Source organism: Amblyomma mixtum, chromosome 3 (genome assembly GCF_055824585.1).
Source record: "Amblyomma mixtum isolate Tamu chromosome 3, ASM5582458v1, whole genome shotgun sequence".
NCBI classification, from domain to species: Eukaryota; Metazoa; Arthropoda; class Arachnida; order Ixodida; family Ixodidae; genus Amblyomma; species Amblyomma mixtum.
Genome location: NC_143014.1, coordinates 252,143,422 through 252,155,852, shown reverse-complemented (window position 1 = coordinate 252,155,852; position 12,431 = coordinate 252,143,422). Strand labels below are relative to the sequence as shown.

At 46.1% G+C, this 12,431-nt stretch overlaps 1 protein-coding gene and 1 pseudogene across 1 annotated transcript; both read right to left on the bottom strand.

Moving 5' to 3' along the window:
- Nucleotides 1-5,714: 5,714 nt before the first annotated feature.
- On the bottom strand, nucleotides 5,715-11,792 carry LOC149354351 (uncharacterized). The gene is made up of 4 exons (XM_089583291.1): nucleotides 11,609-11,792; nucleotides 9,191-9,299; nucleotides 6,748-6,933; nucleotides 5,715-6,280 (listed from the first exon to the last, which is right to left on the bottom strand). Exons 3-4 carry the CDS (start codon nucleotides 6,918-6,920, stop codon nucleotides 6,064-6,066), a joined length of 390 nt encoding a protein of 129 aa, XP_089439417.1. The 5' UTR covers nucleotides 6,921-6,933; nucleotides 9,191-9,299; nucleotides 11,609-11,792; the 3' UTR covers nucleotides 5,715-6,063.
- On the bottom strand, nucleotides 7,803-9,286 carry LOC149354352 (uncharacterized; annotated as a pseudogene).
- Nucleotides 11,793-12,431: the final 639 nt, after the last annotated feature.

Sequence of the window (12,431 nt, the reverse complement as noted above, 5' to 3'; positions counted from 1 at the left end):
TTATCACCCTCAAACAAACGGCCTCACCAAATGATCCAATCGCACTCTTGGGGACATGCTTGCCATGTATGTTCACTCTCAGAGCTCTAATTGGGATCAGGTCCTTATATTCATCACTTAAGCATACAACACTGTAGCTCAAGCAATGACCGGCTTTCCCCCTTCTTTCTTTTATATGGGTGTGAGCCTTCCTGTCTTCTAGACACCATCCTCCCCTACAACCCTGACAGCTCGGAATACACCTCCCTCTCTGACGTCACCTGTCATGCCGAGTAGTGCTGCCAGCTGGCTTGCTCCATCACCTCCGAATATCAAAGCCTCTGCAGACATGCGTCCTATCCAGCCAAGCCTCCTGTTCACTTCTCCACTGGCTCATTAGTCTGGCTCTCTATTCCGCCAGCTTATCGGCCCTTACCGTATCTTGGAGCGTAAATCCCCTGTAAACTACATAACTGAACCGGTGACACCTTCTTCGGACCATCGCCACGACGTCATTCATGTGCACCACCTCAAATCTTAATACAACCCCTTCGTCGTCTCCTCGCCTTGAGTCACCAGGATGGCAGACATGAAAAAGTACTTCGGGCACTACTTTTCACCTGTGCAACTTGAAATTTATTCAGCAACATCGGTTCAACTAGACACTTCAAAGAGATGGCGAGTCTGCTAACAAGTGTATGGCAGAACTGTGGCACCCCTCACAGCTCTGAAACTTTGGGTCCCAGGCACTGCAGGACAAATTTTTGTGTGGTCTCTGCTATGCGCAAGTTAAGCAGCAACTGCTAACAGTGGAAAAAGTTACACCAAAGCATGCGCTAGATAAAGCTGTAGCATACCAACTTCAACCATCAAGGACGTTGCTGCATTAAAAAGAAGGAAGCGCCTGCTTGTGTAGGGCATGTCGAGAAGGAAGGTTGCAGATGCTACAGATAAAACCTCAAGGGGCATCCTGCGGTGAAATGCAAGTTTTTAGAGGCTGTTTGTCACAAGTGAAACAAGGTTGGCCAGATCAGTACAGCGTGTAAAAGCAAATCAAGCGACACCAGTAAGGCATCACAAAGGGCAAGCTGTACTTACAAGAAGAACAAGCAGCCTTCAAAAAGTCATGCGCATGCCATCGAACAAGATAGTGAAGCATTTTAACTCCTTGCGCATGACGACTAAAGCAAAAGCTGTCCGATCTGGCTGAAACCACACATTGAAGGGCACACATTAGATATGGAGACGGACACTGAATCCAAGTATTATCTGGTGCTAAAGACCAAGCATGAAATATACCTCTCACATCTGCAAATGGAGGGAACTTAGTGCATCTGAAGACACTGACAGGTCAAACCTTCAGCCCCAATGGAGTTGCAACAACGTGTGTTCAGCTCTGTGTAATAGGTACTCAAGAACCTCCTCTTTTCAGAAGAGACCAGATCAAATGCTTCAACCTTCTCGAACTGAGCAGTGTATTGAATGTTGGCAATCAACTGGGGCAACGAGCAGACCAGCTGAACAAGATTCTCGGATGACTTTAATGAGAGCACTGGAAAGCTCAAGCACATCAAAGTAAAACTTTATCTTCAAAGTGGTATGCAACCCAAGTTCTGCTGACCACGACAAGTGCCATGTGGTTTGAAGGAGAAAGCGAACAGTAAACTTGAATGTTTGGAAGCAGTCGGCATCCTAACAAAAGTGAACCACTGTGATTATGCCGTGCCCATAGTGCTAGTAGTGAAAGCAAATGGAACTATCCGTATATGCAGAGACTTCAAAACCACGATCAAGCCTCACTTTGTGGTGGATCAGTATCCCTTACACTGCACTGAGGACATCTTTGCAAAGTGAGCTGGAGCACAAGAGGTTTCATAGATCCGAGACAAGCCTACCTACAAATGAAGTCGATATTAAGTCTAAGCTGCGCTCTTGACCATCAACACAGAGTAGGGCCTGTATCAGTACAACAGAATGATTTTTGGCATCTCTCTTGTGCCAGCTGTGTGGCAGAGGACAATTGACCAAGTCCTACAACGAATCCCAAAGTGTCATGCTACTCAAGATGACGCTCCTGTCACTGTAGAGTCAGAAGATTCACATCTCAAGAACTTGGTACAAGTGCTTAGAAGACTGCAAGAGTGTGGGCTCACAGCTAACCTCCACAAATGTTCGTTCTTTGTAGACACCGTAACTTACTGTGCCTACAAGCCTGCTGGAACTTGGTTACACAAGATGGAGGACAAGATATAGGCAGTGATGGACGCCCTTACACCGTTGTCCACTTCTGAGCTCAGGTCGTTTCTCAGTCTCGTGCACTATTATGAGAAATTCATTCCAGACAGTGCAAATCTTCTCAGACCTCTGTATGCACTTCTGGCGAAAAAAAGAATGCGAGGTGGCAGATGCACTGCACATCATGTTTGTATGTCACAGCATTACAGAACGTACTGCTACAGACAATAGTCCTCAATTTACGTCACAAGAGCTTCGAACCTTCTTCATACAGATTGGTGTGTGATGAACTTTCAGTGCACCGTATCACCCAGCGACAAAAAAGCTTGCAGAAAGGTCTGTGCTGTCCTTCAGGCACAGTATGAAGGCCATGAAAGGAGAGGGATCTGTCATCAAGAAGTTGGCAAACTTTTCTGGCATACTGCATGGCACTCCACTGTGCTACTGGTGGGACACCACCAAACCTTTTCTTTTTTTGGGCGTGAACTCCGCAATCGACTGGCTCTTTTGCGCCTGCAGCCCAGTGGACGTATGTACGAGAAGAAAGGATTATCTCAACCAAGTAAGCCGTACCGCTCTTTTTCTGAAGGGTAAGAAGTTTCTCTGCACACCTATAGGGGCACAAGTTAGTGGGTGTCCGTAATCTCCATAAACAGAACAGGACCTCTTTCATATGAAGTGGAAGTTGGAGGAACTACCTGGAGACGTCACCTCGATCAACTGTGCAAAGGCTACACTGATGACAAACGATTCTGGACTCGGAAGCTGAATTCTGACCTAATATGCAGACCTGCCCACACACTCAGATATCATCTGCTCGTGTTCTAGATGAGGGCAGCCCTGCATGCACCATTTCAACGTGCTCAACGCGATCAGTGTGCCATGCACTGAAAGACAAACTTGATGTTCCTCATGTAGCAGTCCCTGTGAGCCTCCTTAATCCTGCCATAGCCTGCCTCGTGAGAGTGCATTGAATGCCACAGAAACTGGACTAGTGAAAAATTTGCAAAGAAGGAAGTGTTGCGTGCTTAAAGCAGCAGTGCACCAAGTGTGTGCTGGCAACAGTGGGCACACGTGTGGGTGTTCGTACCTCTGAGCATCTTGTGCCGGGAGCCATGGTTTCTAAGTCTTGTACCGAGTTCCTTGTTGAGTAATAAACTAGTCCCAGACACAACAATGCCCACTGTCCAAAAACATGCAGATTCAAGGCAAAAAAGCACGAACACTCGAGTACTATGGCATCAATGGCGAAAGGATTCTGTTAGTCGATGCAAGGTCAAGAACAATGGGAGCAGTGCTCATGCAAAATTGAAGGAACTTGCATATGCATCACCTATACCAACTGCTTCGCAGGTCAACTCCCCACAAATCGAACACGCCCTCTCAATTAATTAGGGTTGCAAGAAGTTTCATTCCTACATTTATATGGCTGCCCGCTGATCGTTGAGACTGATCATCATTCACTAGAAACCATCAGCAAGAAACCCTTATGACTACCACCATCAAGAGGAATCCCTTCGATATAAAAAATTATGTTCCAATGATTGTGTACCAAGAGAAGGAAAGACCTGTGCAATGCTAACCTGCTAAGCCGTGAGTGCACATGAAGTGGAAGTGCAGAAGATATGATTGTCATGGGCTTGGAAGTTCTCGCAATACTACATATGGGTGAAGATGACTTCAACGAACTCGTCAGAGATGAAACGGGACAAAGCACTGCAAAGCACAGTATGAGCAGTGCAAGATGGCTGGCGAAGACCAACATGACTGACGGAAGGACAGAAAATCTTCGCCACCAGACACGACAAAGTGTCAACTTAAGAAGGCCTGCTGTTTCAAGGTGACCATATAGTCATACTTGAGACATGGAAAGGCAGAGTGCAGAAGACCATGCACAATGGTCGTCTAGGCATAAACAGCAGTCTTAGATGAGCAAGACAGATGGCGCACTGGCTAGTCATGTAAAAAGACATTACAGATCTCACTGAAAGGTGCAAGGTGTGCGAAACATCAAAAAGACAGCCACCTAAAGAATCACTTCTGCCAAAAGACGTTCCAAAGCTTGCCTTGGGAACGTGTGGCCGTAGACCTAGTTGACTGCAAAGGCAATTCCGACAATGTAATTATGGATAGCTATTCGGGGTGCATAGACTTTGGCGAACCCAAGAACGCAACTGCAGCACAAGCGATTCCAACAATGAAGCCTTGGTTTGCGACCTATGGCATACCAAGAGTTGTAGAGTCGGACGGTGGAGCCTGCTTCACAGCATATGAATTCTGAAAGTTCCAGGAAGACTGGTTGTTCCAGCAACAAATGTCCAGTCTATTATGCCCTAGGTCTAATGGCCTCACAGAGGGAGCCATACAGGCAGTGAAGAACGTCCTCAAATACTGTGTATTGCACGGCAGCGACGTGCAAAAAGCAATGCTGCATCTCAGGAAAGTACCTCGTGATAAAGACCTTGGCTCATCTGTTCAGCATCTGTACGGGAGAAGAACGACAACAGCAGTTCCAACCAAGGATGAAGTTCTGAGACCAAAAATAATCATGAGTGTCCCAAAGAAGGCCTTGAATGCATGCCTGAAACAAAAAGAGTACTCTGATAAAACTGCCAGGCCTGTGCCTACTGTGGGCATAGGTGACCATGAGTATGTGTGTGTGTGTGGGAAAGACCACAAAAGTGGATCTCAGCCAGGGTGTTGGACAGCCACCCACCTCAGAGGGTGGCTCCAGACAAATCAATGCTTATTAAGGAGAAATGAAACCATGATCCCGCTGGCTACAGCATAACTAAGCACCCACACACCGCAGGCAGGAACAATTGCACTTTCAGCTGAAGACCCTTACGAGACTCCACACTAGACCAGCATGCCTCCAAAACAGGATATGCTGACATTGGTGCTTGCTGAAACCATCGTGGCTCGTGTGGGCCGTACAGTCAAGCCTGAGGCTAAGCTCGACATCTAACAAAATACGGGGGATGTGACGGCACTAGACTGTTACGCTGCCCAGCACAAACTTGGCTCACATCACCTCTCTTTAAAGCCTTGTGTTGGCATATTTAGGCAGCGAATGCATTTAGTCTGTATTAAAAAGTAAAAGTTCAAGCTGTCAGTTAGTTACTCGTGACCATTCAAAACTTAGTAGCAAAGAACCTGTAGAAACCCTCATGCACAAAGGATGAGGGCACTGGGGGATTGGGGAGAGATGAAAAAAGAAGAAAACACCGAGTGTGTGCTAATGAAATAAAAAGGATGACTTGTCAATTGCAGTAAATCTTTTTTTCTACTCACAAAGCTGGCAACAGAGTTGCTGCTGCCAACTGCTCATTCTTGAAATTAAAGTTTTCATTTAATGTCACTTAAGCAAGCACACGTTTTACTTCGTGCACATAGTGGCCTTATTTAGGAAGCTGGAAAAACATAAAAGGGGCACGCACACGTCTGCTGGCCCTGCACACATGCTTTTATCCTGAAGCCACGCTAAAGCCATGCCAACAGTATCAAAAAGTTGATGACAAACATAAGCAGATGGCAACACTAAGCAATAAATGTGATTTAATATACAACTGACCATAATTGTGCACGTACGACCATTACTGTACCACCATTAATAGAACATTACCTGCATTTAGAAGGCAGGGTAATGAAAGTCCACGTAGTTCTCTGAAGGAAACTCGCGCCGGATGCGGGTGACGATGCACACAGGTAGAATAACCTGGTTTCCCCTCCCGAGAGTTTGCCAGACCCACCGGGTAAACATTCGGTAGGCGGTGTACCGATATGTTCCGAAAAAGACACGGATTATGGGGAAGCATTACTGCATTTCAGACGAATGACACTTCTGGCTTACCTGTGCACCTCTTCGTCCCCTTCAACGTCGACCCCGTCCTCCCGCATCTCCCAGTATACCACCCGGAGCGCCTGCGACGGACAGCAAATGCTTTCGAAATCCGGGTGGTGGGTGATGGAGCCTTTGGCATTCACTGCGACGATGGCTGGCACGTCGCGACAACAGACTCGCTCGACCAGCGAGTCCATTTCTTGGCAGGAGTCGCAACTGCCCCTGCGTCATCCTTGGATTTAGAAAATCTGCGAAACATGCAGTAGAAGTGACAGCTGCAAATAATGCTAACGTAAATGCACATTCGATTGGTTCTGCAGTCATTTTCGACGTCCCTCGGGAAGGCAAACACTTATGCTAGCCATCATGTATGGACATACACTGAAAAGGCAATAGCACTACAGCAAGACGTACACACTGACACAGGGCATGCGCTATCCTGCTACACCGTTGTACATACACTGTTGTAGCAGTTGTACATACACGACTTGTAGCAGCTATTATCAATTCGTTATCCTTTCTCGCTATCGCTCCTACCTACCCTACCTATCTACCTACCTATCACATCTCTATGCCTCATTTCTGCCGGACACAGCTCAGGCGCATAAAAAGCAATTGCCCCTCCAAACACTACCTTTTTGTTTTGTTTTCCTTTCTTTTATTTATGCAAATGCACTGCTACTGCTTACCACTGAGCATCTTTGCCCTCGTTGTCGTTGGGAGAGCCTGGCGAGCCCGCTGACGAGTTGCTGCTGTCGTCGTCGGGATTCAGCACCAGATTTCTGAACGGCGTGTCCTTATAAGGCTGAAACCCCATTTCAGCACTCATCCGCAAAAGTCGTTCCTTCAGCTCAGTGTCCATAGTTCAAGAGAAGCTGCAGCAACAGTTGCAAGACACAGGTGAACACAGCACACAGCAAGAAAGCGAGTGAGCGAAAGAGCGCGTCAACTGGAAGTAAACAAACCGATCTCGTTGATGACGTATTTGTGGGTGGAGAATGGTCCCGGCCAGTAATCTTTATTTTTTATGGTTCACTCCGGTGTACGAGCTGTGAGCGAAAAGGCTGGTGGTCATTTTTAATAGCCATTATCTCTGGTTCCACACAAGGTACATCAAAAATTTTTGCGGTAGGATGATAGATCGTTTAATGTCTATCAGTATTACGACTTCTCTTTGCCTACATGGCCACCTTTTCAGGGACCCTTTCAGAAATCATCAGGCAAGATTTATTTTTTCATGCCAATCATAAATATAACAAAGGAGTTTATGTAAAACAACTCCTTGAACACTTATATTGTTGTTATGCAGGCTCTTTGCGAAGAACTTCAAAGAAAGTTCGCCATAGAGAATTTGCCAAAATGCATGCCACTGGTTTCCACTGACACCGAGGAACGCAACAAGGGTGAAACTAACATCCTGCCCATTACAGAACTTGTGCCATACAGCACAGAAACCGCTGCCTCAGATACAAGAATACAAACTTTCATTTGCATTTTTGAAGTGGCAACCCGAAAACCTACAACTAAACCACAATGATAGGCAGGAAGACAACCCCACAATCACTGCACTCCCCCATGTCAAGAGAACACATGACATACACCCAAGCAAGCCCTCTGCCCCCCCCCCCCCCCCCCCGCCCTTCCCCTAACAGCTCACAACAAAAAACCCAAGTAAAACTCTGAGGGAACTACTGTACATAAACTAAACCACATATCTAGGATATTTAGATTTCATAACCGTGACCACACCAACAAAGAATATTTTTCAAGACCCAACTCCCCCCAATGGAAACAGCGATAATAGCCATACTCAGTGAATATTTACATCTCTGCCCGAATGTAAACATCAACACAATCATTGTCCTCGATTCCGAGCTCTTTTCGTGTGCTTTTTAGTTCCACACACACGCCGTCAAACTTGGATTTGAGCTCGGAGATATGAAGGCCCAGTCTCTTACCAAGCAGCATGGCTCCTATCCTTAGTGGTTCCACGAAACTGACTTCAATGTGTTTGTTCTTCTGTTTGTTGGAGCACTGAAACTTGATGCATATTGTGGTCTTCCTTTTGCCTGTCTCCCTTTACTTTGTTATGACGTATTCTAAAATGTCCGCTGCTGCCAAATTAAGGCTCTCTAGGGTGTCTGCTGGTCTAACTGGCCGGCCGTTGAAAATCAGTGTCACCTGGAACGCATCCACACCGCACTCCTCAGGTACCTTCTCCACGATGTCACTCAAATGAGTTTCCGGTGTTGTGGAGTAGTTCAGCAAAGTGGTCTCGCAGTTGACAATGATCACCAATTTATCCCTTTTCACTGGTGAGACCACTTCGCCAAAAAACGAGAGACTGTAGGATGACTCATACGACAGGTACATGCAGCTTATCTTCTCTACCTTCTGCAACTTCTGCAATACCTGTAGAGTCTCCTTCGACTGTTGCATCTCATCACAAGGCTGGACTATGTGTCGGCTGCAGGAGACTTTGCTAACCTTCGTGACCTTTTGGTGGGACCTCTTCCACATGTGCTTCCAGTGCTACCTTTTGACAACACAACACGGTTCTCGTCTGAATCGCATTCAATGTCAATAACATTGCGCTTGCGAGTTTTTTCGTTTTTCTTGGGTGACGAATAACAGACCCACTAAACTACTGGGCACTGCAGTCAGATTGGTGCATCCACTTTGTCATCCGGGAAAGCAGCTCCTCCTAAAAAATGTTGGCACTGAACAAACTTGAACCGGTTCCTCTCATCAAATTCTTGATGTCACGTAGGCGTGCCCGCTGGGCCTCTCATCCATCCATAACAGTTCGGTGCCTGATTTTTAAATTTCTTCCAAAACACTTCTAAATCTCTGCGCTCTGCTTTGTTAACTTTAGCCATCTTGAGAATTCTGGACCGCAGCGAAACTGAAAGCAGCGCATACAATACACAATCATCAGTGAAAAAGATTGATTGTCTTCACTTTACAACTATGAATATGTAGACTGAGATATACTGAGTTGCATACATTTTAAAAATGATTATTTCGCTAGCGCAAAGCAAAATTACCGGCACTTCCTCTGTAGCTGCTCAGACATTCTTTCTATAACTGAAATTTTATCTAAAAAGAACTTCAGTTTGACACATTTCTTACAGTGAGGAGCGGAATCGCAGACAGCGCTCACTGGAGTGGTACCGCGGCGAGGTTGAAACTAGGTGCACTGCTCCAGTCTCGGCTCCAGAAGTGCATCGTCAGGTGGTGCCTGCATGTAACGCAAGACGATTCAAACCTTGCACCGCCGGTCACTTAATTGAGTCCCCGAGCTGAGGAGAGTAGTAGATGTGGAATTAATTTTACATATTTACAGGTGTGTAGAATAGCACGTGAGAAACACAAGAAGAAATCAGTACGCTCTGCCAGCACTCATGCCCTTCGGTTGATTAGGCAGCGCTCGGTATCTCCAGGTCCCTGGCTAGGGAGCCTCGCTACATTCAGGTGGCTGTTTGCGAAGTCTTGGGGAGCCGCTCACACGGAAGGCGTGGGTGGCTGCTTGGCTGGTTGGTGACTAAAGGTCGACTGGAAGGAAATGTCACCGATAATAGGAAAGTCATTGTCTTGAGGTCGATGTGACCTGCAGGAAAAACAGCTCTCACCACTTGCTGGTGCCGTACTCAGAAAAGAGGGGAGACTGTTTCTGAGTGGTGGCGTCTAGGTGGCGTACTCATGTGCTGTTGCATCCGCCATATGCCCTGCTGGCTGCTCGTGGGTGAACCCTCTTTCCCACAACCAAAGGGGACACGCGGGGTTGTCCCTGTCGCTGATGCCACGGTTGTCGGGGGAGGGGAAGAGATTCTGCACCACACTTATGCCTCTTTGTGCAACTCGAACCGACACAGTAATAAGACTGCATTCAGGACATTCTTGCAGAAAAAAATGTTTTAAGAGAGCTTTGCACAATACTCACAGGGTACCACGTCTGCGAAAAGTCCATAAATATATTAGGGTTTAAAGATTTAGCAAATACTTTATATAAAGTAGTACAATGTGTCTTCGCAGAAGCAGGACACTGACATTAGCTGCATTGAACACGGGAAGATTTACACATACATAAACATCACGGCCAACTGCTGTAATTGAAATCTGAGTGTGCACTGAGTTATCAGACGGCTCCAGTAATTGAAGCAAAACGCAGCTGGAACCTACATGGCTTACGAATACAAGTGGGCATTCCTCAGAATATACAGGAACCAAGTTACGAGTCCACACAATGTAGCGTTTTTCATACCATCTGTGAATGACAGGATATCTTTTGTTTAAAAAGAAATCCTCGGTCTCTATTGTTTAGAATGACTTCTGTGGTATATTTTGGTGTGGATTCCAAATTTTGCGATCTATAGATGCTAAAAATAGAAAAGAAAACGAAAACATCGGCATTGCAAAGCATTGGAGACCTTCCACCGGTTAAGCCATTTCTGCAATGAAAGTGGTTTGAAAAAGCCTTCTACAATACTCACTGGGTGTCACCTCTGTCAAAAGCTGACAAGGATATGGAAGAAATTGTAAACATTTAATACAAAGGTGATGAAACATACTACACTGTCTTGCTGTACAAGCAGCACAATGAAATGGGCTGCACTGAGCAACCGAAGTGTACAGATAGAAAACATCAAACAGAGAGAAAACATCAAAGCTGTTAAGTTTAGCCCTTTGTGTCGCCTTCATCATCTCAACTAGGTTGAGTCTGCTGGCTCCATCTCAAAATGCTGCTGTAGTGATGTGACAAGGAGCGAGGAGCAATGGGCTTTGAGGATAGCAGTAAACAAATGTTTATTTTATATATTTACAAGAGTGCAAACAGCGTGAGAAGGACAAGCAGGTGTCAATACTTGCTACCCACAGACATGCCATCCAGCTGATTTAATAATGCTTGTTATCACCAGGTCCCTACCTGGGGAATCTTAACATCTTGATTAGTGCCCAATCAGGTGATCACTCCTAAATTTTGTGGAACCGCCCACTGCGAGAGCCTTCACCGGAGCCTTCTTGCAGCTGTTCTAGTGTCGATGGCCAGCTTCCCAATAGCAATTATTCTGGCTGTTTTCCGTCTCCCACCGAGTCCTAAAAATCGGTCGGTGACTGGACTTCTAGTTTGATACAAAAACAAACTGCTTTCTGAATATATAACAAGAGCATCAATTGTTATTGCAGAATTGCCTGTGTTTGGCACATCCACCCAGCTACACCAGAAAAGGAGGCTCATTCGCTCTGGCAGATATTTTTCTGATACACATACTCGCTGACATTTCAACTCACATCTAAAAACATACACACTCCTCTTACTCACATCCACACCCACTCACAAATGCTTACAGATCATATTCACATTTGTGAATGATGTGAAACGAAGTGCACTAATGAGTGTAGTGTCCCAACCTATGGCTGCCTGAGGGTAGAGACCTTGCGATTTGATATGTGGTAAAAACCCTAACAGCGCAAAGCACGCAGTGCCAAAGTATGCTGGCAAAGTGAACACTCAACTGTGGGAGGGAGAGAATAGGCCCAGTCACTTACCAACTTGCTCCAACTGTGCCCCCGCTTCAGGCTTCTCCTCAAAGCCCACTGCTAGGGTCTCTTCAGCACTCTTGCTTGGCTTGAATTCAGAAGTCAAGTGTGAAAGCGGCTTTTTCCTGCAGAATGAAGTGTAGAAGTAAATGCTAGAATCATCATCACCAGCCTGACTACGCCCACTGCAGGGCAAAGGCCTCTCCCATGTCTCTCCAATTAGCCCTGTCCTTCGCCAGCTGTACCCACCATATTCCCACAAATTTCCTAATCTCATCCGCCCATCTAACTTTTTGCCACCCCCTGCGACACTCGCCTTCTCTTGGAATCCACTCCGTTACTCTTAAGGACCAGCGGTGTTATCTTGCCTTTGCATTACATGCCCTGCCCAAGCCCACTTCTTCCTCTTCATTTCAACTAGGATGCCATTAACCAGCGTTTGTTCCCTCACCCACTCTGCCCGCTTCCGATCTCTTAACGTTACACCTATCATTTTTCTTTCCATAGCTGGCTGCGTTGTCGTTAAGCTGAACCCTCTTTGTTAGCCTCCACGTTTCTGCCCCATAGGTGAGTACCGGTAAGATACAGCTGTTGTATACCTTTCTCTAGAGGGATATTGGTAAACTGCCATTCATGATCTGAGAGAACCTGCCATATGCGCTCCATCCCATTCTTATTGTTCTAGTTATTTCCCTCTCATGATCCGGATCAGCTGTCACTACCTGCCCTAAATAAACATTCTCTTACTACTTCCAGCATTGTACCATCAATTGCGAACGGCAGTTCTCTTGCTAGACTGTTGAATATTACTTTGGTTTTCTGCATGTTAATT